Source organism: Cheilinus undulatus, linkage group 21, assembly GCF_018320785.1.
Source record: "Cheilinus undulatus linkage group 21, ASM1832078v1, whole genome shotgun sequence".
NCBI classification, from domain to species: Eukaryota; Metazoa; Chordata; class Actinopteri; order Labriformes; family Labridae; genus Cheilinus; species Cheilinus undulatus.
This window is the reverse complement of record NC_054885.1, coordinates 14,702,019-14,729,828: the sequence shown is the minus strand read 5'-3', so window position 1 is coordinate 14,729,828 and position 27,810 is coordinate 14,702,019. Positions and strand designations below refer to the sequence as shown.

The 27,810-nt window shown below is 39.7% G+C and overlaps 1 protein-coding gene across 2 annotated transcripts; it reads left to right on the top strand.

Moving 5' to 3' along the window:
- Nucleotides 1-26: 26 nt before the first annotated feature.
- On the top strand, nt 27-27,765 carry taok2a (TAO kinase 2a). 2 transcript variants are annotated; one of them, XM_041817297.1, is made up of 20 exons: nt 27-500; nt 5,082-5,222; nt 11,165-11,236; nt 12,217-12,318; nt 13,514-13,559; nt 13,664-13,760; nt 14,018-14,131; nt 14,405-14,496; nt 14,591-14,684; nt 14,826-14,907; nt 15,802-15,972; nt 16,220-16,429; nt 16,517-16,645; nt 17,223-17,459; nt 17,760-17,888; nt 18,392-18,595; nt 18,765-19,004; nt 19,180-19,392; nt 19,977-20,159; nt 20,537-27,765. In XM_041817297.1, the coding sequence occupies exons 2-20, from the start codon at nt 5,091-5,093 to the stop codon at nt 21,413-21,415; spliced, it is 3,426 nt and encodes a 1,141-aa protein (XP_041673231.1). In that variant the 5' UTR covers nt 27-500; nt 5,082-5,090; the 3' UTR covers nt 21,416-27,765. The 2 variants fall into 2 exon arrangements, with proteins under 2 accessions (XP_041673231.1, XP_041673230.1); XM_041817296.1 differs by having other exon boundaries at nt 19,180-19,401.
- Nucleotides 27,766-27,810: the final 45 nt, after the last annotated feature.

Below are 27,810 nucleotides of genomic sequence, written 5' to 3'. Positions count from 1 at the left end.
TGAGTCCCGCCCCAACAGTCCGTGCCATCTTGTATTTAGCAAGAACAAAAACGGTATAAGAAACAAGTCCGACCTCAGGATGGGTCGAAGATATTAAGCTGAAATTTTAGAGTTTATATTAGAAAGCTTGGCTTAGCAGGGCATTATGCTCCAAAGTGTGGCCCCTTGGAGAAATGTCAGCCACACCCCGTGGAAGAGCTAATGTTAATGTTAGCTGTCTAGCTTTCAAAGCTAAGCTAGCCAATTAGCTAAGGCTAGTAACCCAGTAACGAAAGAGGACAACTGACGAGCTCGAAGTTCCCATTTGAATCCGCTTAAAGTAGCTGTGCAATTGATTATTTTTTTCCGTTGCTCTTGAACCAGAAGGGACTGCAGTGGCAATGAGAGAAACGTCGTGTTGATATCTGTCGAGAGGAGACCCGGGCTATGAGGATAGAGGCACGCTAGCTTGGCTGCTAACAGTTGTTTTTCGTTCCCGAGCGGAACCACGATAAGCCGCGGTAAGTAATGCTACATCTGCCTAGCTGTAATGCTAGCTAACCTAGTTAGCTGTTTAATGGGGTTTCAAACTTGGGTTCGGGGTCGTTCGCTTATCTGCGATTTGTGTGGTGGGTCCTCGTTAAATGTTGGTTGTTAAAATATGTTATAAGTTGATTCGCACGGATCATTGTACCTCTGAAATTTCAATAAGCCGGATTTGACACTGTTTGAACGAATCAGACAGACAGTTAAAATTATATGGTTCGGTCTTATCCAGAAGTGAGCCACACATCACAGCTACATCGGCAGATATCGGCAGACATTGTGCTGTGGTTTCGCTGCTTTTCTATGTTGGATCCTGTCGCTCTCTTAAGCGAAAATCCAGAAATACTCAGTGCTACCTCTGTCATACATAGTTAGCTCTCCCATCGGCAGCAGTTTAACGCATCCGAAAACATTCACAGGTCTGTAACTTTGAGAAATCCAACAAGAATATATACACATTTTATGTGACGCAGAGCGTTGCATTCTCTCGGTTCTTCCAGTATTTCATTGCTGGGATTTTATCACAACAAAGAAATCATTAGCATCCTTTAAATAGGAACAATTGCCAGCGCCAATGAGGTTATAGCCCACGGGTTTTATTGCCAGATGATTGTAAAATCAGTGAATGAGATATTTAACAAGACGTCGTGTAGGCTACTTATGATGTTGCAATGTTCATAAAAATCCAACTCTGGAGGTCTGAGGTTTCCGTTGTGAGGAAGAGGTTGATGTAATGCTTATGTAAACTAAATCAACGCCTCGCATCTTGAGGATCCTTGTTTCCTTTTTAAACAACTCTGGAGGGATTCAGTTTGCTATTTAAATATTGTGTTCACTGGGAGATACATCTATCTGATTACAGAAATATACCGTGTTGTTACCTTATATGCTCCCATAGGCTTGGCTTAGTCATAATTGGCAGCCTTACAGTAGCTGTTTACATGTTTGTCCTTGTCATGACTGATAGTATTCTGCTATATATATATATATATATATATATATGTGAGTTTTTAACATGCCCTCTGGAGTTTTTGATACCGTATAGCTTGTTAACATAAGTCTGTTTTCTTCTTAATTGACAAATTACTAGTTTTGAAGGTGTTTTCCTTCTTACTGAGCTTATAAATCCTTTCATGTTGTCTTTATGTGAGAGCACAGTCTTCACATTCAGGGGCTTCTTTTATAGGAGACTGTTTCCAAGTCAGGGCTGGGAGCAGCCATGTGATCCTGGTCATTTGGCACCACTGATGCACCAAATTTCACGTCACTGATTCTGTGTCAAAAGAACTGTATGACTCCGTGCTTCCCCATTCCTTCTTTGTCTCTAATTTTGCTTTTAAATTGAAGTTTCCACATTGGAACTATGGAAACTCTTTGTGTGACTTTTGAGAAGAACAATGTTCCTTGGAAAATGATGACATTTCAAAGACAGTGAATGTTTTTTTTTTTACCTTTGATTTAAAAATGAAGCAACGAAAACAGAAAATGGGGGAAAACTTTTTAAAATCAGATTTATTTTGGGCATTTTTGTGCCTGTGTTTGATAGAGGAGGACAGTGGATAGAGTTAGAAAGAGAGACAAGGAGCTGGGGAGAGAGATGCGGTAAAGGGCCTCAGGCTGGATTCAAACCCGGGCGGTCCGCGTACGTGGGGCGCACCTTTAACCACGAGGCCACCTGCTCCTGAAATGGAGGAAACTTTAGTCATTTGTGGAGTGAAAGACTAACATATTCTTTAAAAATCTAAGTTAACCCTACTAATAAATCCAACCAAGACTGAGCAGTAAGCATAAGATGATCAGGCTATTTCCCATATCAGTCACTATAACATATGTCTATGTATGTATGTATGGAAGAAGGCTTCTTGAGTGGAAGGAGTGATCATGTATTGAACACCATAATTCCTTGTTTTATGTTTAAAATGTTTAAACTGGATAGATGCGAAAGTTTCATGCTTAAGTGTCTGTGGCGTTTGTCATCAGACTTGAAACATTAGAAGGTGCTGCTAGCCCAGCTGCTGGTTACAATCAGCTGAGTTTTCATGTTAGGACGTCCTTGAGTAAACAGATCCTATGAGTAAAAGCTTGTAAAAATACCAAAACACTGAATACAGCAGTCTGATGTTAAAAACAATGTCTCTGTGACGCCGTTTGGCAGCTTGTGAGCTAAATTCAGCTGACTGACTGGCTGTTGTTAAATTTTTTTCCCGTAGTGTGATAAACTGTTACTTCCATCCGTATCAAGTAGAAAATGCTTAAAACTGTTCATTGTGTTTGCCATTTTTGTGATCACAATTCTGTGTGAGTGTTGTTTATCCCCCAGCCTTAGTTTCTACTATTTTTATAGCATGCTGCCTCTTTGTTAGGGAAATGTTCAACACATTTGTAGAAACACAAAGGGAAATGTCATGATAAAGGTCTCTGGCTACATCAGAACCACAGTGGTTTAGTGACAGAGATTATAATGCCCCATTTTCTCCCTCTTATATTTAGAAAAGCTTGTTGTTCTTTCCGTAAACCAACACATTTGTGTCTTTCACATTTTCTTCAGACTCTAGACAGTAGCTGCCCCCAGGCGTCTGCCGCCGCTGCTTCGTCTTGAACACCATCACATAATATAAGACTGGAAATTGGTTCACTGCGTTCTGAAGACACTCTGGGTCAGGGTGGGAGAGTGGGAATCTGTCTTTCTTGCCTCGCACAGATTTACAGACACGTTTACACATCAGCCTGCATTAAACAGGGACCCGGAGGCCCGTTTTCGTGCATTCACAGGACCACAGAGGCCTTATTATGTTGCTGGCTCTCCTTAGGGCTCCAGCTGACACTCAAGGATGAGCAGCTACATTAACCCCATTATGAAGTGATGCTGCATTTGTCAATAACCCCGGCTCAGCGTGTAGGCTGAGATCACGTTCAGAGGGCTGATTTTAGTCACATGATTGGATGCTCGGCTCGGGTTTATTTTTACCCATCTTTGATTTGCGTTGGGTGGCAAAGAGCTGTAGTGCTGCCGCTCTCTCATGTACTCTAATCTTTACAAGTTTCATGCATGTTTACATTTATGTTCTTTTCTGCTCTTGTCTGGACTGGCCATTGTTTTTTTTTTTTTTTTCAGGCTTTTATTTCAAGTAACGGTGAAGGAAGTATTAAGTATGCTAATTTATTCAAAACAATGCATTTATTTTTTAAAGATTTTGCCTTGGTAGAAAATCCATTGTTAAGTAATTAAGAAAAAAAAGCATTTGCAAGACCAACTTAGACCTCAGAGTTTCATTTGGGGAGTATTTTCTATCTCAAGATGCAGAATTTTCCAAAGCATCAATACTTTTTGGTTACTTTATGATCAGTAGTGTTGTAAAATACCAACACTTTAAACAGTTACTTCTGTTTCATTAGACAGGTGCATGGGAGGTGGTGAAGCTGTCGAGAGTGGCTGTCTAAACTGTACAAAAACACAAGCAGAATTTTATTATTTAAACAGTTGAAGCAGTTTTCCTGCAATTATTGATGATTGAAAGTAGATATTTCCTAATTTTAGGTGCTTAGGACTTTGAATTTGGTTGCTGTGGTATCCAAAAAGGTACAAACATTGATTTTTACTTATCACAGTTTATACTTCTGGTATTGAGAGTACCCGAGTATTATTTTCATTTTATAAATTCTTTAAAGCCCTTTTCAACTTCCCACAAAACATTTATGATTCTCCTTAATGTTCAAAATGTGCAGTTTGATGTAAGCCTGTAACAAAGGCTACAAGTCCTCCACAGTCAAAACCATGACAGACATTTCCCGTTCATTGTGTTAGCCTTAAAGGGATCAGTTCTGTCTCATGGCGACCTTCATGGTTAAGACATCAAGAGGAAGACTCTATTTTTCACCCCCCATCAGTTCTCTTTCTCCACCATTCCCATCATTATTTTATCATTCACTCCAGTTTCTCTCAGCTAAATGTTACGGCTCTTTCTTGTGTGTGTGTTCATGCCATAACTTGTCAGCTGGTTACTGTCCTAGATAGATCAGCTGTGGGAGATAAACGCTGGCTTCTATCAGCACAAGAGGTACAGAGCCGAAGGATAACTCCAGAAACAGCCAGTCATGACATTCCTGAAATAGTACACATTTCTAAGAAATGCACCGTAGATGTTGAGTATCAGGGAAGCCGATTTTGGGATTCTGTAAATAGGTCACTTTAACAGAGCACAAGAATGCATTTTCCAGGGTGTTTAACATATTAATTGGCTGTTTTTTCCCTCACCAACCAGACATTGCAAATCCTTCAAAAACTGAATGGGTACAGGGGTCTAAAATCCAACTTTAAACATTATTTTTTCCAGGAAAAATTCTTAACACATGATTGCTAAGATGTTGGAAGCTATTGATGATATTTTAAATACAGTGCATGTTTTGATATCCTAATGACTTCTAGGTACAGAATACTAGTAGCAGCAGCAGAGTGAGGGCTGGATGATGTAATCCCATTTTGACCTCTTATCTGTGTATTTTCTCTCTTCACTGCATCATCCCCACACTCATTTGTGCTTTCCCCTGTCTTCCAGGCCCTGGCCATGCCCTCGAGTGCACGGGCGGGCAATCTGAAGGACCCGGAGGTGGCAGATCTCTTCTGCAAAGATGATCCGGAGAAGCTTTTTGCCGACCTGCGTGAGATCGGTCATGGCAGCTTCGGAGCCGTTTACTTTGTGAGTAGGACCTAAACTCTTCATCTTTTTTAGACAGTCATGTTTGTGTCTTCAGCTTAGCCTCTTACATGATCATCAGGAAACACGAGGATATATATATACTCATCTGCGTGAGTGTGGACACTTGTTGGACATATACCACCCAAGGGTGGGCTCCCACCTTTTTTGCCAACTATGTTTGTGTGTCTTTTTATTCGCATACAATCGGCAAATGATCGTTTAGGGATATAAACTTGCCTTCCCTCGCTATCTATCAATGGCTACAGTAGTGTGGGTGGTGTGTGATGCCAGCCCTGCAGCTAAACAGAGAGGGAAACGTCACCTGTTTCATGCCTCCTTTGATACACTGATTGTAGTCTGACGTCTCATGCTATTTTTGTAATTAAAATATAAACCATCCAAGCACGAATTGATAGTAACTGGACAGCAGCTGTCTCCTGTTGTGCTTGTGTCTGTTAAAGAACTAACTTTGTCCGAATCCCTCCATTTGTCAAAATCATGATAACAGAAGCCGTAATGGAAGTGCTTTTATGTTCTTCAGCTGTGTGAAATTGTAGCATAATATCATCTGATATCGACTGTAGGCTCCTATATTGAACAGAATTGAAACCTTATTGTTGTAGTTTTTGTGATCTTGATTAATATCATATAAATACCCAATGACTCAATATTATATTTTGACGAAACATGGGTTTTAGACCACTATTGAATAGTCTTACAGGAAATAAAAAGTCGGTGTTGCTCTCTCCCTCAACCTCAGACATGATCGGCTCACGTACCCCTTTGATCAGGAGATCTGATTGGAAATCTGGTTGATTCCTCCTTTCAACATTATCTTGAATTATCAGAGGTGAAGGTGTAAAAATCACAACATGTAGATGGACATATACACAGGACACAGTGAGCAACAAAGTTATGCTCATCTACAACTCCTCAATGGTGCACAGAAAATCTTTCAGCAGCGTACTACTTTCTGTGTTTAAAAGTCAGCTCTCTTAGTGTAATGTGGACATATTTCTGAAGGGCTGTGTCTCCTAAAAGAAAAGTCTGCATCACAATGGAGTGTACAAATTTGGCTGTTAGTATTCACAAATGCAGCACAGATTCCTTTATCATAATAGGTGGTAGACCCCTTTAAATGCTACGGATTTTTAGTGGTGGGGGGACTTTCAATGAAGAAAAAATGTGAGTTGACCCATATACACCAGCAACAATCAAGTAATAAAATGTAAGCTATAGTTCTGAAAGTAAATTAAGAAACATGGTTTAATGTTTTGGAGACCCTTCCTCAATTATCAATACAATCTAAAATTCTAATTTTCCCCTCTCTGTTCGTGCTTCACTTGACCTACTTTAAAGCCTCTGAAATGATGGTGGATCTTCTGGCATTAACATAAACAATGCTCATATATTCCTGGCTGTTGAAGTTATTGCTGATGTTGGCATAAACCATTCCTTTACTGGTAGTTTCCTCTAGGGCCTTATTTAGCACCAAGCTTCTGCTCTTTAGAGAGACATATGGATGAATAAGTCAGACTTTGACAGTATCAAACCACACAGCTCAAGCAGACTATCATCATTTCTTACTTATTCATAGGTAGTTTTCTGTGTAATGTAAAGCAACATGATGGAGCATTTCTGCGGCCTTGTGCTGATTTTTCAACGTTTCTGTTGCATTTGTATGCTCTAAATCCAGGAGGCTTGGGTGTTATTTTGTGTGGGTTCCTAAAAGACAGAAATAAATTTTGATCTGCATTTTGTCACCGGTAAGGTAACTGTGAGAATGAAATGTCCCCCACCTCATTACACAAACAGCTGAAACATCACGTAAGCATTAGGCTGTTTTTTCCTTGTAGCTGTAGGTTATTTTTTAGGTCTTGTGGTAGACAAACACCTCCACTGTCTTAAAGCTGGGGGCTGAGTTTCAGAAGACCATTAGAGAGACGTGATACAAAAATAGATGCATGCATCTATTTGCATCAATTAAACTAGAGCTGCAGATTCATACAAGGACTGTCATGACTTGATACAATTTTCAATAATAACTGTTTTGCCAGTAAAACAGCTTTTCCAGTCAAATAAGCAAGTACAAAATGATCCTCCAGTAATATTTTAATTATAATGATTGCATCAAACTGAGAATTGATGACTTGATGCTAGTCACTTGGGATGCATTGTCTACTTTTGCTGTTAGGTGATATTGGCCCTGCTGGCAGACATTAGCCCTCTGGCAAATATTCTGGCATGCACCGATGTCAGGAGCTTTTATTTGTTTTGCTTCAGTTTAATATTGGCAAGCTAGCATACCTGACAGCTGAATCAAATTTATTGGGCACAACAAAGGCATGGTTATGTTCTCTGAGAAAGATCAACAACGTGTGGTTTGTAAGGCATGTTCCTGTGACATTTCCAAAAGTGGGACGACTGAGGGACGAGGTAAAAAAAATGCATGGTATCCTAAATAAAACGTGGCTACTTTGCCCTTTTGAAAACCGGTTCTTGCCCTGGTTTTCATAATTGCTGCATTTCTCCTTGTCATTATTTGCCATTGTTTTTCTTGGGGCATTGCATATAATAAATATTTCAGCTAATATGCAAAAATTAGTCAGAGAACTAATTCACAGGTTACTATCAGGGATGTGAAATTAATAAACAAGATGGAAAATAGATACAAGTATGATAAGCTTGCCAGCTATTCAGAGCAGCACACAGATATTGGCAGCCATTAAGCAACAATTCAAACAATGCATTTGCTATCCGATTTGTTTTTAAAAGGAACCCTGCATGATCAGACAAGTTCATCTTGTTGGATAGATATTTGTATCTCTCAAATGCATATGAACTAAAAAACTCACTAGATATCTACATTTTGAGTAATCTGAGTTTATAAACTCAAAGGCCACCATGTTTTGGTCCGTGCTGGCGCTGTGGCGTCAGTTCCGCGGTGCTCCTCACCGTTTCTATGCAGTAACCGTTTTCAGATGTTTTTTCTGATTGCAGCTGTTGCTGCCATAACAGCTTTCATACCAGACATGAGTTTGCTGCATGTTGGTTTTGTCTCCCTGCTGTCAAAGCTCTGCCATTCCTCCTAAGTTTTACCTCAATAAAACTTCCTACAAGTGACTGGATTCAGTGTTTAGTGGAAGCATGCCAAGAGCTTTTCAAAATAAAAGCAGTACTTACATACGAAGGGAGTTTATCTAAAGAAATGCTAAAGTGGACTTTTACTTTGAAAAGCACAAACCGGAAGGGCTTTTGTTCTGTGTTTATCCTTACCTGAACCGTGTGGGAACAGAAAGCTTCATAAAGAGTAGAAGTTCAGCAAACAACTTTATTAAACAGACACATTTTAGCTCGTGGCCTTCATCTGGTTCATCAAGAAACGATTTCAAACATATACTACCAATGTGGATGTAAATATTTGCTTCAAGATGGTAAATATGACTCTTTATCATTTTCCTGTCTAGATGGACAGATAACTGCTCATGGTGCTAATAAAAAACAGAAGAGACCTCAAATTTTAAAACTCTCCGTGTGTGAGACGTGCTGCGTTTCTGAGAAGCAGCTCTAACACTGGCTGCCAGTCTGAAACAGCGGTTACTGCATAGAAATGGCGAAGAGCGCTGCTGCACTGTGACATCACATCATGCCCAGACCAAAACATGGTGCCCTCCTAGTGAGTTCATAAACTCAATTTACTTAAAATGCAGATATCTAGTGAGTTTTAAGTTCAATATACATACAAGAGATACAAAAATCTATCCAACAAGATGAACTTGTCTGATCATGCAGGGTTCCTTTTAAGATCTATTGATTCAATTCTGCTGTGGTTGTCAAGGCTAAAAGCGTCTGAGCACTTAGCTAGTCTCTTTTTTTTGTCTGATATTGCTGCATGTTTAACATGAAATATGATGCCATTGTGCCAGTCGTGTATGTAGTAGGGCTGAACGATTGATTTTCTGCCTCTTTTCCCTTCCATCCAAGACATTTGAAGATTGTTCGGCTGTTTAGAGCAGCAGCTGCAGATCTCGTTCTCTCTCTTTTCCTTGCACTAAAAATGCACTTAAAACACTGCGCATCTCTGTGGGCAGATATTAAAATTTCTGCTGAGGCATACAAACCATATGTTGGCTGTACATATTGACAGTATATATCACATATTGGCCTTAAATATCCGTAAATGTTGAACTGCACATCAGGTTTAGGTAGTTACCTAGTGTGCCACACACACTCACTGAGGCCTACTGTGAGCGCTGAAGATTTTGAACAAAGTCCCAAACATTGAACAACTACCAGACTGTTATGTCCCTGCTCCTCTCTCAGCCCTGGTTGACTCAGCTTCTCTTAGCACTTAAGATGCTTGGTGTTTTTTTACTGTGAAAAATGTGTCTATATATCACTACTGGTATCAGCTATTAAAGGAGTTTGGGACTTCAAGGAATCCAATGTCTTCTGTCCCTAAAATATATTCATGTACGTCTTTTTTTTTTTTTCGAAAAATCATCTTCACTGCTCAATGACTCAAACTCAATTTCGTCTTGTACTGGGAAATTTTGCCATGGACAAAAACCCCACATCAGACTCTGTGTGTAAGGTTTCTGTGTTAAATAATATTTTTGGATGAAGGATCCAAGAAACAGAATGAGAAATGATTAACACCTCAAACAAATGACATAATTGTCTCCTTTTATGCTTCTTGTGTGTATGCAACAGATGCTAAAAACAAAATGTTTGACTAAAATCTACTTAATAGAATTCACATCTCTCAAAGTTTGTGAAATCATAACAGAGCTCTAATTCCCAAGATGAGGAAATATAGTGTTAATTAACCCCTTCTGAATTAATTGGGGTCAGTATCGTTTGTTTGCAAAAGCAGATTTTTTTGTGTTTTGGTCAGTGACCATTTTTTTGTAACTTGCTGTGCATTGTCTTAATGGTACATACATTTATTCATACCCGATTATATGCTGTATGTATGAAGTGCTTATAACAAAGACGTCATGAACCCAGTCACCACTGTCGGCCTTTACTGACCATTTCCACCGCAGCGCTCTAAGGGTTAATCTAATTTTCATCATGATTTATATTTAGTAGAAGCATTGTTGTCGCATCACTGAGCTGTTTACAGTCTGGGTTAGCGTTGACCTCAGTGTCATCAGAGAGCACCACGACTTTGTCTGGTGTCTGATAGCAGCAGTATCAATCGGGGTTTAGGATTTAGCCCTTTTGGAGGATTAAGCCCCTGGAATAGATTTGAGAAAATATGAGCATCTTATCCAAAAAAATGAGTAATGCAGTTTGGTGGACAAATGGATCATTGTGTTCTGTCTTTATGCTCGGCAGGCATAATATGTCAGGACAATCTCATGGCGCCACCAAGTGGTGGCAGTGTGCAAAATTTAAAAATGATGTCATGCTTTAAAATCAAAAACAGCTACACTGAAAAACAAAACAGTAAAAATCTGCAGTGATGGTTCTATTGTGAACATTGTTGTGTTACACCAATCGTGTTCACAGTCGTTTACATTGTCTTTACTAACTGGGTTACAGCCAGCTTATTTCAGAGTCTCTAAAACGTGATGAAGAAACCTTGTTCAGTAATCAGGGTCAAGGATTAGGGAAACCTGATTTCCCCTAGAGAACTGGAGTGCTTCTTAAACATGTGTCTACATTTCTAATCTGCATCTTACATATGGCTGAGTAGGACAAAGACTCGAGGAAGAACATCCCTGTGAAAATTTGCCAAATATCCTGAAATGTGGAAGGGGTTGGGTTAGGTGCAAAATCTGACTTCCTGGTTAAAAATAAAATCTTTCCACAGGGGACTTTCAGGGGATTTTTCTTCTCTTCTGTTAAGTTCTCTTTGTTACTTCTGTGAATAAAAACAGTTAGATTCTATGAGTGTGAATGATTCTGGCAATAATGTTTGTGTTCTCCAACAGGCCCGAGATGTGCGCAACAATGAGGTGGTGGCCATTAAGAAGATGTCCTACAGTGGCAAGCAGACGAATGAGGTAACAAATTTCCTTCTCATGATTTTCCTTTTCTCATGTTCTCTATGAATCCTTCTCCAAAGCTTATAAAAATTGAACACAAGTGACCAGGCAGGAAATTAAACATCACTGCATCAAAAGCAATTCTTTGGCGAGAGGGATTCTGTGGGTATCATTAGTTTTCGGGTTTCCCACTCCCACACATCCTGGAAAACAACCGACTATATTCCCAGTCATGAAAACACATGGAAAATCAGAGAAAAGCAAAATGTTCCATTAAAATTATTTAAATATTCCCTTTATTTTCCACATGAGTGTCCTGAAACAGAGGGCATTGTTATGTGAAAGGGCCAACGTATTTTTAGGATCATTTAAAACGATGAGGCTGCTTTTTGGGCAGTTCTTGTATTTTAAAGGCTTCATGTTAGCAGCTTTAGACCTGAAAAATGGTACCACTTAGAAACCAAAGTGTGATTCATGACATAATTATACTCCAACATTAGTTATTATTTTTTATTACTTTGTATAATGCAGGTGCTGGATGCTCTGATTTGTGTTAATTATGTAGAAAATTAAGGGCACAATTTTGGTGATTAACAATAAAATCATATTTGTATGGTAATAATAAAATTCAGTTTTGTTCATCTGCTGGTGTATTTGATTATTCTGTGATCAATTTGCTATTTCTAAGCATGAAGAGTTCAAGATTAACGCCAAAGACTGCCTATCTTTTAAATCAGACTTCCTCAGACAGCAACATGTTTTCATGTTGATGTTTGTTCCTGTTATAGCAGCTTAATTGTCACTGGAAATGACCTGGAAAAAAGATCTCTAGTAAAGAGTGGAACTTTAGTTTGTGTCAACTGTGACACATCAACAGTCTTCTGGTCATGACTGTAGATCAAAGATTGTTGAGATAAAAACCTTTCTTAAATGCTCAGTGAACAAAAGAGAATAATACTCAGATTATTACTAACAGATTTATTTGTGTTTGTGTTTAGAAATGGCAGGACATCATTAAAGAGGTGAAGTTTCTGCAGAAACTACGCCACCCCAACATCATCGAGTATCTGGGATGTTACCTGAAGGAACACACAGCATGGGTACGTGTTCACATAGACACTTGCGTCACCTATTTACACAAGATTATGCTCAATATTAGTTGAGATTTTGCAATGTTGTGCTAACTAGAACTCCAGATGGGGGACAAGAAGTGTTTCATGCATATTCAGTACTGTGAAAATGTTTTTGCCCCCCCCCATTTCTGTTTTTTTTTTTTTGCCCATTTGTCACACTTAAATGTTTCAGATCATTAAAAGAAATAATATTAGACAAAGATAGGCTGATGAAAGTCAAACGTATTTTCTAAACGATGATTCGATTTATTCAGGGAAAAAGCCTACCAAACCAACCTGGCACAAGTTGCTCCTTAAACCTGAAGGTTCAGGGGTAATTACGAGGCCGCTACGAGACCTAAAGGTTTTGAAGTTGCCTAGTCAAAATCCAGACTTAAATCTTTTGAGATTTGAGATGCTGTGGCAAGGCCTCAAACAGTGCATTCATGCTCGAAAACCCTCCAATAGGGCTGAATAAAGGCATTCTGCAAAGAAGGGTGGGCCAAAATTCCTCCCCTCTAATGTGGAAGACTCAACCAGTCATAAGGTTTAGGATGCAATTAATTTTCACGTAGGGCCAGGCAGGTTTGGATGACTTTCTTCCCTTGACAAAATGAAATCATCATTTAAAAACTTCCTTTTGCATTTACTCTGGTTATATTTTTCTAATATTTAGAGTTGTTTAATGATCTGAAACATTTAATATACAGAAAAGAAATACAGAAGTGTTTATGGCTGTACAACCTGTCTACTTTTGAATCCTGAAAGTTGAGACACATGAAGGTGAAAAGCCTAAAAAAAAAAACAAATAAACAAAGGAAGACATGGATTAAAAGCCTCAATCTAAAGTCTGGAGGAGTGCAGTCAGATGGCACTCATCTATGCAGTTAATAATTGATGAGACTTTTGACTGCAATCATTGAGCTACTTAACTCCATTCCCAGAATTCCCAACCAGTGCTCTTTCTTTCTCCTGTCCCTCATAACACTTTCCCATCTGAGTCATATGACTGCAAACATGCCACACTTTTCTTCACTGAATTTGAGAAGGCTTATTGGACTCATTCTATAATACATGGCAGAATATAATAAGATTGTAACTCATGTAAAACTTCCTCCTAATATGAATGTAAACAGTATATGTATGTGGCTCTGATGGCCATGTTGAATCGTCTCTCCCTCAGCTGGTGATGGAATACTGCCTCGGCTCAGCCTCAGACCTCCTTGAAGGTACATTTAACTCTAAGCACTTTGACTTTATTTTAGTTATTTCAACACTAATCTTGATCAGGGTTTTCTTGTTTGCGACTTGTCATGTCCTCTGATCTTTGCAGTTCACAAAAAGCCACTCCAGGAAATTGAAATAGCTGCTATTACCCATGGTGCACTGCAGGGATTAGCATATCTTCACTCTCACAATATGATTCACAGGTAAGATCTTTTCACCAGGTTGCATTCCTGCATGTAAACCTAAAATATTTCCTGTTTTGTTGCTTTATTTTCCTCTTAAAATTGCCAGTTTTTTTAAACTGATTTAAATATACTGCCACTCCTGACTCCACATTACAGCTAATAATTGAGAAAAATACAACTTTTTGAAAATTATAATGTGCATTTCTTGTCTTCTAAGGCTCCCACTCCCTCCTGATAAATGCCATCATATTTTTTTATTTAACGTTGTTCTGTAGGGACGTGAAAGCAGGCAACATCCTGCTAACAGAGCCGGGTCAGGTCAAGCTTGGTGACTTTGGTTCTGCTTCAATCGTCGCTCCAGCCAACTCCTTTGTGGGGACCCCCTACTGGTGAGTGTTCAGGCATAACTGGCTAACTGAACATTGTCAACTCGTTTTTAAGGGTTTATAAATAGCAGGTCAGGAAAGGGCTGAAATAAAGTCTGATAAGGCAGAAATGAATATTTGAATTTTCATTTAAAACTCTAAATTGGATACAACTGAGTGGATTGATGGTAAAGAACTAAAAAATACCACCTTAGAGGTGCAGGATAATCACTTTCTGACTTTTGTGTGTTTGAGCTGAGATTCTCAGATCCGCTGTATTATTGTTGTGAATTTTAGGATGGCTCCAGAGGTGATCTTGGCCATGGATGAGGGCCAGTATGACGGCAAGGTGGACGTCTGGTCGCTGGGCATCACCTCCATAGAGCTGGGTATTTATCTGCACTCTGACTCTATTTGTGTGTGTACAGATACGACTGTATGTGTGTTAATATGAAACTGAAGGTCTTGTGTATTTTTTGACAGCGGAGAGGAAGCCCCCACTGTTCAACATGAATGCTATGAGTGCCTTATATCACATCGCTCAGAATGAAAGCCCTATCCTTCAGTCCAATCACTGGTAAGAACTTTTCTGTCTCCTCTTCATCTGTCTGGGTTTAGTTTGATCTTTAGAAAAGCTGTGGGCAGAGATGTTCTGAAAACTGTCTCTGTCTAGTCTTAAGCTTCATCATAAGACTTAACATCCTATGCTTCCCTGCAGGTCTGATTCCTTCCGCAACTTTGTTGACTCTTGCCTACAGAAGATTCCCCAGGACCGGCCTACCTCGGACGTGCTGCTGAATGTGAGAATCCAACACCAAATCACACACAACATAACTCTAGGGGGTGCAGTTTTAGTTTGGGGTGGTATGAATGCTAAAATTTACTCTGGCGCTGACCAAAGAACTGAACTCTGGTCTATTTCAGTCTCTGTTTACCTCCAAATTCACCAACAAAGGGTTCACTGTTTGTAAGAATGCAATCTGGATCACATAAGGGAAGTGAACCAAATAGGAGTGACAATGAGCAGGGTGTCAAACTAGACAACGATGCAAGAAAAAGCCTGACATGCTAGTCTTGTAGAGTCATGATAATGGGGCGTCTTGGACAAGTAATTGATAACGTCACTCTACAAGACTGTTCATTCCCGACACTCCTAATCAGGCTTGATGTTTGACGATGAGCTGCAGATTAACCTGTCAGTCATGTCCATCTGATGCATACCCCTTCACTTAGTGATACCAAATTATTTAATGGACTTAACTAGCGGAAAGATGCTTATACGTGATGCATTCAGGTTAACTCGGTAATTAAGAAGGTTGTGCACTTAAAATGTCGTGTTCAAATGTCACATCAGAAACAATGAAAATTCAGTTTTTGATGAGAAGCTTGAATAAATACAGCTGTCAAGGTCAGGGATGTGATTTTTATTTCAGGGATATAAATTTTATAACTCAGGCTCTTCTTAGCTTACCGTCTGTTGTAACTCTATCATCAGCATTTTGGCTTTCCAACAAACAATAGAAAAGTATCAATATGGGCATCAATCAAGGTATCAATATCAATAAAAATGAACTATCTCCATCCCTATTCTTGGACAGTGTTGTTTCGTTCATTCTTCCTGTAAATATGAAGTGTTATTTTTGAGAAGCCCTGCCTCTGGTGTCTCTGTGCTAATCCTCCGTTTCCATCCACAGCATCGGTTTTTGTGTCGAGAGCGTCCTCTGACAGTGGTAATGGACCTGATCGCAAGAACCAAGGATGCAGTGCGTGAGCTGGACAACTTGCAGTACCGCAAGATGAAGAAGATCCTCTTTCAGGAGACCCAGCAGAACGGCCCAGTGTCAGAGGGAGCAGAGGATGAGGAGGTAAGTGCCATGAAAAGGGGAAGATTAAGTCCATAGAGGGTAAAGGAGAGTGGAGATTAAGGGAGAGGAGAAAAGTTGTTTTAAGAAGAGAGGAAAGGGTGAGACAAGAATGACAAATCTTTTAAATAAATTAAATAGCTTTTGACTATAAATAGAAAAACACTTTGCTCTTTAAACTTTTTAATGAGTTTTGTCATAAAAATTAGCCCTTTATAGTGCTTTAAAAGGCTTTGTGTATGTGTCTCAGGAGGTGGAGCAGTATCTGTTGCGGACAGGGACAGTCAACAGTATGGAGAGCTCCCAGTCGGTACCCAGTATGTCCATCTCTGCCAGTTCTCAGAGCAGCTCGGTCAACAGTCTAGCCGACGCCTCTGATGACAGCAGCAGCGAGATGGCCATGATGCAGGAGGGCGAGCACACAGTCACCTCCAACAGCTCCATCATCCACAGACCCACGGTAAAACACTGTTAACATGAACTTTGCTGGAGTTAGACATGATCCTGTATGGTTTTATTTGATTGTTTTTCATTCATATTGTGTCAGGGTCAGGATAACATCTATGATGACCCCTACCAGCCAGAGATGGACCAGCCCCAGGCTCCCTCAGCAGGACGCCGTCGAGCCTACTATCGCAACAGAGATCACTTTGCTACCATACGAACTGCGTCCTTGGTGAGTTTACTCAGCAGGCTCTCTTAGATAATCATCACGGCATGTGGTGAAGAGATTTGGCTTCTTAAGTTAAAAAAGACATCTGTACAATCTTTGCTTTTTTTTTTTTTTGAAATGATAGGCATGGTCAAAAATGATCTTGATGCCAACTTGGAATTATTTTTTATTCCAGTAATATTTATGAACTTTGGACTTTGTCATCCTGGTATAGATAGAACTAAGGCTTATCAAGCAGAGGTAAAGCTGACATTGGCTTGTCATTCTGCAGTTTTAGGTTACACATCAGACTTTGAAACACTTTCAGGCATCTATATTACTTTAATATGGGTCAGTGTCATTTTTTAAGACTTTGAGTTAAATGTTTTTAAAAAAGTAAGCAAGAGGAATTTAGTTGTACAGCTTTAATTGTATGGAAATAAATCAAAGTCCATCACTCATTTGATTATTTTGTTGTTTGGATGACCCTTTTTGAACTTGCTTCACACTGTTGATCCAAGACACAGTGCCATGGAAGCAAAAACAGTGTAGGGAGGTCAGGCTACCATGATCAAGGGTTCCCCTCTTGCCCCTCCTCCAGGTGACCCGACAGATCCAGGAGCATGAGCAGGGCTCAGCACTGCGAGAGCAGATGTCGGGATACAAGCGAATGAGGCGACAGCATCAGAAGCAGCTGATGGGGCTGGAGAACAAGCTGAAGGCAGAAATGGACGAGCATCAGCTGAAGCTGGACAAAGAGCTGGAGAACCAGAGAAACAGCTTCTCCACTGAGGCTGACAAGCTGGTAAAGAAACATCAGGCCATCCTGGAGAAGGAGGTGAGAGAGAAGGCAGTTCTAAAGTTGTATTGAAAATAGATGCTTACAACTTTGTGTATGCTAGTGGTCTGTGCCTCACTGAATGTTTTGCTTTTTTCTGTTTATTGATAGGATAAGTAGCTTCATATGTCTAGCATTCAAGTATCATATCATGTCCTATCCTATAGTATTGTATCTTATGGTATTGTGCTGTATTATTAAATATTATAGATTCAGGAGGATATTAAATCATTACCAGCTCTGATGTTGATTTTTGAAGCCAAACTCTTACCCCGAGCACTGGTTTGTATATCCCTGCAGACAAAAGCAGCTCTGGCAGAAGAGAAGAAGTTCCAGCAACACATACTGGGCCAGCAGAAGAAAGAACTGACCAGTTTACTGGAGTCGCAGAAACGCCAGTACCGCCAGAGAAAGGAGCAGCTGAAAGAGGTGAGAGCTAAACTTATCAGCAGAGTGTTGATGATAGAGGATGGATCTCTGCACCAAAGCATGCCATGTTTGTGTGGGTCTGTTGCTTTCTGCATTCTTTAGATCTCTCCTGGTGTTTATACAAGCTTCTCCATGCACTACTATGAACATTGTTACTTCTCTGGTTTGCATAAATTATATCTGATCTTTATTTTATATTTTTATTTTTATTTTTTAATTTCTGCATAAAAAGCAAAAAAGTATGCTTCCAGTCATTGTCCAGGCTGCTGAAACCTTTCTTAAAATACTTAAATCTCTACATTTTTTAAGAAACAACTAGAGGGCTTGATTTTTAACTAGTTAGTCATGCAGTCTTCTTATAAAAAGCATAACAGTTTTGTACTTTTTTGTTACATTTGGGAGAATTTGCACAAGCTCTGTGCACACATTTGTTGCATCTCTTATATCCAGTTTGTTTACTCTGGTCTCAAATACGTTTTTGCTCTCTCTCCTGCATTAAATAGGAGCTAAATGAGAACCAGTCCACTCCAAAGCGGGAGAAGCAGGAGTGGTTGATCCGTCAGAAGGAGTGTCTGCAGCAGATGCAGGCGGAGGAGGAGGCCAGCCTGTTGCGGAGGCAGAGGCAGTACTACGAGCTGCAATGTCGCCAGTACAAGAGGAAGATGCTGCTGGCTCGCCACAACCTGGAACAGGACCTGCTCAGAGAGGTACCGCTGCCTAAAATGTAACTTCGTCAGAAACACAGGCCTGTGGTTTGAATAAATAAAAGGATTTCATGCTTCAGATGGTCCAGCTAAACTTCTAAATGTTTCCTGAGTACTTCAAGATTTGTAGGAGACAGTTCAACTCATCCATGTTTTGTTCTTTTCTCTCCAGGACCTGAATAAGAAGCAGACCCAGAAGGATCTGGAGTGTGCCATGCTACTGCGGCACCACGAGTCCACCCAGGAGCTGGAGTTCAGGCAGCTGAGCTCTGTGCAGCGGACCAGAGCTGAACTGATCCGAACTCAGCACCAGACGGAGCTGACCAACCAGATGGAGTACAACAAACGACGGGAACAAGAACTGCGACAGAAACACACCGTGGAGGTCCGGCAGCAGCCCAAGAGCCTCAAGGTATGTGGTAGAGACGATGGAGGGGGGCGGAGGGCTTCTGATTTCACCAGAAAGAATGTGATTCAAGAACTGTTTCAGTACACAGATTCCTGACGAGATGTTTTGATTTGGCATAAACGTTAAATATTAAGTTGAATATTGGTGCAGTCTGGACCTAAGTTAAACTGTGCTTCAGTCCAAAGAGTTGCAGATCAAGCGCCAGTTCCAGGAGACATGTAAGATTCAGACCCGCCAGTATAAAGCCTTGAGGAACCACCTCCTGGAGAGCACTCCTAAAGCTGACCACAAGGCCGTTCTCAAACGCCTCAAAGAGGAACAAACACGTAAGCTGGCCATCCTGGCCGAGCAGTACGACCACTCCATCAACGATATGCTGTCCACACAGGCTGTGAGTAAGGCAAGGAAACTCCGCGCACCTGCTTCACCTGCAAACTACATCTGCACCTCAACAACACATTCATCTGCATAATCACAGCTTCTCTGTGTCTGTCACAAAATTATATGATAGAAACCAATCAGATTCGGGTCAGCTTTGGATCTCAGGCTCTTGAGTTTTTCTTTTCTAAAGCTTTATAAAATAATTAATCTCCCAACATAAGAAGGAGAATTCCCCTGCTTGATTTATTTGACCTTCATTCCTGGTTCACATAAATTAATTAGCTGTAATTTTGATAGTTGAGCCTTTGTTTTAAATTATTGAAGTAAATCAAATTCTACAAATTTCTCCCTAAGTTGGAGTATAATAGAACTTAGTATGAGGACTTTAAATTGGACATTCTTCTCTATTTTCTTATTTTGTAGACTGAAAAATTAACCCCTTACTTTAAAAAATCTAAGTGGAAACAAACATAATCAAGAAATATTAAAAAGACAGAAAGCTGCTTCACATTACAGATTTTCTGGCAGCAGCCCTCACATTGGACATTAGTTTTTCCATCTGTTACTGACGCTCGACCCTGTTTGTCCCCACAGCTGCGGCTGGACGAGACCCAGGAGGCGGAGTACCAGGTGCTGCGAATGCAGCTGCAGCAGGAGCTGGAGCTTCTCAACGCCTATCAGAGCAAGATCAAGATTCACACAGACACTCAGCACGAGCGTGAGGTGAAGGACCTGGAGCAGAGGGTGTCTATCCGCCGGGCACTGCTGGAGCAAAGGGTACAACACTGTTTTCAACCTATAATATTAATGGTTTGATATCTACTAGTACAGATATAAAGGTTTATTTGCTTCCTTGTGAGCTTAGGCAGGACTGTCTATAGAAATGTTACACATTTAAAAATGCTGCAGAACTGACATAACATTAGACAAGAACTGAAGATGTAGAATATACTAGTCATTTTCTATTTTAGAGTTCTCAGAAATAAACTTATTTCATGTTCAGTTTACTGAGATAAAATAGACTAAATGTTTTTGCAAGAGGCCAATTGTTGAAGTTCTAATTATTCCAGCTGTACAGAACAGTTTTTTTTTTTTTGTTTTCTTTTGCTTGCCATGGCGTGTCTTGCTCAAACATTTTGACTTTGTGTCATCAGATCGAGGAGGAGATGCTCTCCCTGCAGAATGAGCGTTCCGAGCGGATCCGGACTCTGCTAGAGCGCCAGGCTCATGAGATTGAGGCCTTCGACTCTGAGAGCATGCGACTCGGCTTCAGCAACATGGCCCTGAGCGGCATCCCAGCCGAGGCCTTCAACCAGGGTTACCCAACCCCCAGCCCTTCCTCGGGCTCCAGCGGGTGGCCGTCCCGACCCGTCCCCCGTTCTGGCAGCCACTGGAGCCACAGCGTCCAGAACTCGGTGTCTACTCCGTCCTGGCGCAGTCAGAACCACGGCGGAGGAGGCTTCAGCCGAGCCGAGTCCATCACCTCCTCCCACGGCCTCGGCAGGGACAGCGACACCTACAAGAGCAGCAGGGGCCACTCCACCTCATCCTCTTCCTCCTCTTCCTCCTCCCATCACCACCACCACCAGCACTACCAGCACCACCAGAGCACGCCACAGCTGTACCGTGACAGCCATGAGAGCAGGGAGCGAGAGCGAGTGAGAGAGTGGGTTGGAGGAGGGAGCCACTACCCGTACCACTCCCAGAGCCACCACCACCACCACCTCTCCACCCACGCCTCCTCCCAGTCCTTGGCTCTCCTCCCTCCACCACCTCCACCGCCCCCTATCTCCCTCTCCTCCAACTCTCCTCCCTCCTCTGCATCTTCCTCATCATCATCACAGGGAGGCTACGGAGGTGGGAACCTGAGCATCAGGGGCCCCACCCTCATGGCCCTCAGGAACAGCCCCCAGCCGCTGAGGAGGACAGCCTCTGGGGGCCCTGGAGGAGGCGGGGGGAGCGACGGAGGGCTCAGCCGGAGCACATCAGTCACTTCTCATATTTCTAATGGCTCTCACCTTTCATACTCCTGAGGGCGCCTGACTTCTCTCTGTTCTGATCTGTCAACAAAAAAAACAGGGCTACACGTTCCTCAGACGGCTCAGAACAGAGGGGTTTTAGTTCTTTAGTTTTAATTTTTTTTAGCATATTTGAAGAGGTTTCATCAAGCAGGAAAATTAATCCTAAAAAAGAACCAGGTTTTAAGAGTAAATTTTAAGATCTCTGTCTTGTTGTATGCAGGGACGTCATATTGTTCTTCACGCACAAGAAGAGAGAGTAAAAAGCCTTTAAGTCACTACAGAACAGAATCTGAACAGAGTATTAACACCTCTTCTATAGTTTAAAGAGTTGCACAAGAAGAGTGATGAAACATTTAACCCCTTAGAAAAAAAAAATTGGCAAACATTGTGGACAAATGTGAAAAAGAGCCATGTGTTGCTAAGAGAACAAGTCAAAACAGAAAACAGTTCCACTTGTTCATTTTGTAACACTAAATCCATTGCACAGTATTGAGTTCTGTAGTGAGACTGCAGGAATCACCTATTGGACCAGGTTCAGATTTGAGCCACGACCTTCAGGTGTTCAGGTTTATCTTAAGCAGGTTAACAGGTGACAGTAGTGAAGCTTCCACTCGGCTAGCGGTGCTTTAAAAACCACTGTAACTATGTAAATGGCGGTAAATTGTAAACCCAGTTTTTTTGGTTTCTACGTTTCATATGTTCAGTAGGGTTGGGTTCAGGGGATGGGGGACAGCACAGGAGTAGACCAGGGAAAGATAACCTAAAAAAATCTTTTTTTTTTTCTTTGTAGTGATAAGATTCTGTAAATGACAATGAAAACAAACACTGCCATCTATTTGTCGACAACTCTACCACTGCCCTTTAACTCTTCTCACACAGTCCGACACATTTGAGACTTGAGCTTGTTTGCTGACTGAGTCCATTTGCAGAAGTGCTCTTTGGATTAAATGATATTTTCTGAGTAGTCAGTTTGCTGTTGCCAGAAAATAATGAAAATCCTTAAAGTGGTTTATTACAGGGATGTAGCAATACCTCACAGTACAATTAAAAATCTGAAATATGTTAACAAAAATATAGATTTCACTATTCTTTTGTTGAAGCATTGTTTATTTGGACCTGAGCACCAAAAACTGAGCACTCGACTTGAATGTTTTCTTCTTCTGTACCACAAAAAAAATCTCAATTTGGCTTCAAACTTATCAAATTTGGCATTTCCATCAGGCCTGGTGAAAAGTATATTTTATGGGTCGTACGCACAACTTTGGCAAAAATCCTCCACAGCACCCTGTTATATTAAAAAAGTAAGCTTTTAAAGTAGGTATCACTTACAAGTTTATAAATTGTTCTGTATAAATATATTGTCAAGACTCACAAATAGGTCCATATTTGAATGAACTCCTCCGGAGTTCATTCAAGTATGGTACACATGCAGAAGATGCCTTGAAGATTAAAAGCTATTAGAATATTAAGTGAACTACAAAGGGTGTCAGCATGGCTGGGGGTCAAAGTTGCCTTTTTTTCTGGCAGTCGTCCAACAGCAGATATTTGATCTTAAGTTGATGTTCAAAAAGTTCTTGATCTAAATTTCAGGTATTACACATGTCTTGGCCACTCCAATGTGTACTGAGGTGCTAGGGCTAATTCATCACTGCTTGATGCTTTAATTTTATTTAGAAAAAATATGTTGGACTTTATTTGTGGGCATACAGTGTCACAACTGAAAAGGTTTTAATCATTTTTAGAATGGAAAATTTTGCATTTTTTTTCACAGAGTTGAAATGAAGGAATCCTATTTCTGCCAAACTTTTACTTTAAACTCAAAAAATATTCCTGAATTCAATATCATGATCTGGATTGTATTATGAGTTGAGTGTATTGCTCAATCCCTTCAAATATGAAAAAGATAAGTTGGCTATTTCAGTAGCTGAGATCGTATGGGAGAATACTCTCTGCCCGTCATGTTTTGTCTTCATTCGAAATGTCTGACCTTATGCACCCTGAGACAAAGAATTAATATCTTTATTAAATTGACACAGCAGATTATCAAGTACATTTTAATGTGCGATTGTAATGCAGCGACTCAAATAGTTTACCTGCAGACTCAAAGATCAACCAGCAGCTATAGCAGCTTTGAACCATTTTTCTTTTGTGTTTTTAAGCGATTTTGTTGTGGACTCACAGCCAATAAGTGCGACATCCCAAAAGTATTGGACTGCTCCTTTAAAGGGACGCTGCCAGAGAGCATTTCTGAATGAGCTGGGCACTTGAATCTAAGTGCCCTAAGTGTGTATGTGCGCGTGTATGTATGCAGCTTACCTACAAACCCACCCACCCCCCCCACCCCACAGTTTGCTTTGCATCTGTAGATAAGATGTACATGTTACATTTGAGATTAGTACATTTCAGTGCATGGAACTTGTGTACAGACGGCATTTGTATGAATCCCATGCACACTTCCTATTTATATAAATGCATATAAATGTAGATACCTGTGTAAATGTAGCAGGTATACTGAAGATTGTTCACTGTCCAAACACTTTTGACTTGCATTGTACTTATCAGTGTACATAAAAGCACTAACTTTGAGACTGTGTTAGAGTAATAATAATGATTATTTTGTCACGTGAGTTATACCAATTTGTACTAGATGCAGACAATAGATGCTATCATTATTATTACCTCTACTGCAGTTGTAATATTTATGTTGTATGCTAATTTTTAAGTTTTTAAAATGTAATTGCCAACTTTGACCACTAGGTGGGGAATAAGCGCAATGTTACTGTGATAGAGCTATTAAAAAAAACAAAAACAAATATTAATGTTCTTAAAGGAGGACAAAAGGACTACCTTTCCCAGCATTCCTGTCTCAGGTCTCAGGGAAGAAGGAGTCTACAGTTCTGGGCAGGGCTGAATTTTACTTCTTTTTTATTTTGAGCCAGTATTAAGAGTTGGAGCATTCTGCAGTTGAACTGAATAACATTTCCAGATTCTTTCACTAAGTTTTGTGCCATTTTTAAACATTTTTGTTTAATGTTTTGAATTATTTTAATCCCTCATAAATCACTGTTAACTTGCAATATATACAGAGCCTTGAAGTGGTGAATATGATAATCATTAAAACACCTGATAAAGTCATGTGGATAAAATGTGAAAAGTATAGAAAGCTTGTGAAGGAATTTAGTGAAAACTCTTTCAAATTAGTTCAAAATACAACTTCAGATTTTTTCTTTTATTTTGAGCTTGGTTTTCTGCATGTAGTGTTACACTTTTTATTCTGTGTGTTTAAAACAAAAATAATTACATACAAGTTACTGATGGAAATTACAAAACCCCCAAGTGGACAGGCAACTGCGTACTTAATTTTGCTCTATTTTTCTGTGATTATAGGCTAATCTTAGTTTTTAAGTTTTTACATTAAGATGATAATACTGGTTTTCCTGCGATAAGTTAAATTATGTCGTTTTCTTGAGATCTTAGCAATGAACTCATGGGAAAACCAGCATTGTCATACCAAGAGAACTACATAAATCGTCAAGATCTCAAGAAAAAACCCAAAAATGAGCGTTGGAAAACTGATTTAGAAAATGTATTAAGATACGTCTACTTTGGGCTTTTGTCGGAAATATTGTGCATTTTTTTACTCAGTTAAATCCTCATTTATGAAATGGCAAAATGGGACTTAAAGCTCCTGTAAGGAATTTTCAATTTGTAGTTGGTTTGGCAAAACAGAACTTAAGATTTTGTACTTTAGTACCCAAAACATCTCCTGTTTTCTTTAATAGGTAAATGTTTCTCTTATTGAATCTAAGCAGATGCAAATGTATAAAAAAGGCTCCACTGAAACCTACCCTGTGGAAGCAGTTTTGAGCTTTAAAAATTGTATAGAAATAGTCAAGTTTGATGCTGACGATCTTGTTTTGAAGCTCAAAAGGTGGCAATATAAATTTTAGTCTGTTTCATAACCGTCTAAAAATCCCTCTCAGGAGCTTTAAAGCTAGGTGAAAAAACTTTCATAAAATTCAAATACACAAACCTTTTTCATTTTTGATGGCATGGCACCTTTAGGCCTCCATAAAAATGTAACAAAACGAAAGATAGGCCACTTCTTTTCTGTATTTCATTGCATTTCCTGCTATAATAAGTAACTGTATGATGTGATGTTGACCACTTTAAGGCTCTCTTTCTGTTACTTTCAGTCAGACGTTTCTTGATTTGATTTGCACGGTCCGAATGGGTAGAAACAAACGGAAAAAAAAAACATCTGGTCACTTCCTGCAGCTGCTTTCATCCAGACAGGTGGATAATAAATCAGCCTGTCTTATAACCCTTCCATCCATCCATCTGCTGCAGGACGTGATCTCAGTGTGATCTGATGCTGTCTTTCATGTCTACCTCATTTGCACTGATAGTAAAAAGAATGTTTGCGTGGAGCATATTTCTCATATGCAGACTAAAATTTTAGTTTCTTTTTCTGTATTTGTGCAAATGTTGCTGAGAAAGCTGTATGAGAGCAGGAGGGGGACAAAGATGGACTTCAAGGACAGACTGGACTTTTTAAAAATCCCTCATGGAGACACTATAAAGACTGCTGGGTGAAATTAAACCACCTGACAAGTTACATTGTTGTGAAAGGAAATGTTTCTGCTGGAATTCTGCCCATCCTCAAACACCTCCAGAAAACATTTCAAACGTGAGATTTCAGTTTGCCAATTTTTTGTTTTCTTTCTTTTTTAAAATGCATTGTTTTGTACAGAGTTTCATTGCTGACCATTCCTTAGTTGTGTTTCTTTTTTGCCAATTCAAGCTGCACTTGAGCGTCTGAAAACCTCCAACAGATATAGAAGTTGACAAAAACGTTTCTAGTGTTGGTTTAATAATAGCAGTGTGCAGTTCACTCTCTTCTGGACTTTTGTGTTTTCATCTGCTAAAATTAAAGGGTCATGCTGCGCAGATGGCAAGATGTGTGATCAGTCAAAGCAGTGGTTTAGCCTCAGACACAACACCATCTCATCAATCAGAACTTGTCAGACCCTAATGTCAGAAAATTCACAACCACTCAAATTTAAAGGACCTTGGACGAAACTAAACATATGATTGAATAAAAGGAATGGACAAAAAAACTTTAAGTGCATCATTACAGAAGCCCTTGGAGGACATGCATGCAGATACTGTATTTTACCCCATTTTCCCATGATAATGTGTAGCTTTTAGTTCTAGAGATCTCAGGAAATAACTTCTTATGAAGAAACTGTTAATTATCAGGAGGAAAGGTGACACATGATTGGTGGTCTGGAGAAAACTACAAAAATTTACTCATTAGCATGGAGAAACTGGGTAAAATATGTGTAGTGGTGTGTCCACTTAGGGCTTCTTATATCACAAGCGTTTTGCCACATTTGCTCAGTGACCCACCAGCTGAGAACAACTGGACCTAAACAGTCAAAAGATTTTCATGATCTGTTGTTTTTGATAACTTTAAAGTTTAAAAGTTGGTTGATACATTTTTAGTCTGTTTCGATTTCCTCAATTAGACCAGCATATCCAAAAATTCTAATTCTGTGGAATAGTAAACACAGTTTGATCAATTTGGTAACTGATTTTTGATGAGTACTTTAAATTACAATCATAAATCTACAGTCTGGACCAAGGAAAATTCATTTTCTTTGTTTTTGCAACAAAATTATTTGAATGTATAACAAAACAAGACATGATCAGTAATGGTAATGTTACGTTACAGCAATGACTTGTTTACAAGATAAAAATCTCTTCGCTTTATTTTCAACAGAAAAGAAAAGCTGCAAATTTTTACACTGAAATTAAAATGCAAAACCAGCTGACTTCAAGGTGTATTAAATCAGAATTCAGTGTGAAATAAAACAGCCAAATTTGTCCAGAAGAAGATCAATCCACATGCAAAAATGAAAAAAAGAAAAATCAGTTATTCAGGTTTAAGGGGCTTCTTGTTTCAGAGCCTGTCTGTTGATTTAATGGCAAAACTATTAATACCAGTTTGCTGTGCTGTTATTCCTTATTTTCTCTTGTTGTTCTAATTTTCCTTTTGCAGTTTTAAATGTTCCTGTTCCTGCTTCTGTTCCTACAAGCAGGAAACCCCTTCCCTTCACCTCAAAATAGCCCTGCTGTATGTAGTCAGCAGCTCAATAAACTGACAGGGAGCTCAGCCATGAGGATGAAAAGAGGATTAAGATGATGATGAGGACGTGTGTGAGGAGATAGATTTAAAACTGTTTTTACAGCAGGGGACAGAGTTGAAAATGTTCAGGTTCAATGCAAATGTTTGGAGGAGTGTCGATAAATGAGTTGTACAAAAACGTAACAAAATAATTTTTGAGAAATAAATGAACAAAAACAGAATTTTTGGCTTTTGTTTTCATTGTTTTGGGAGAGGT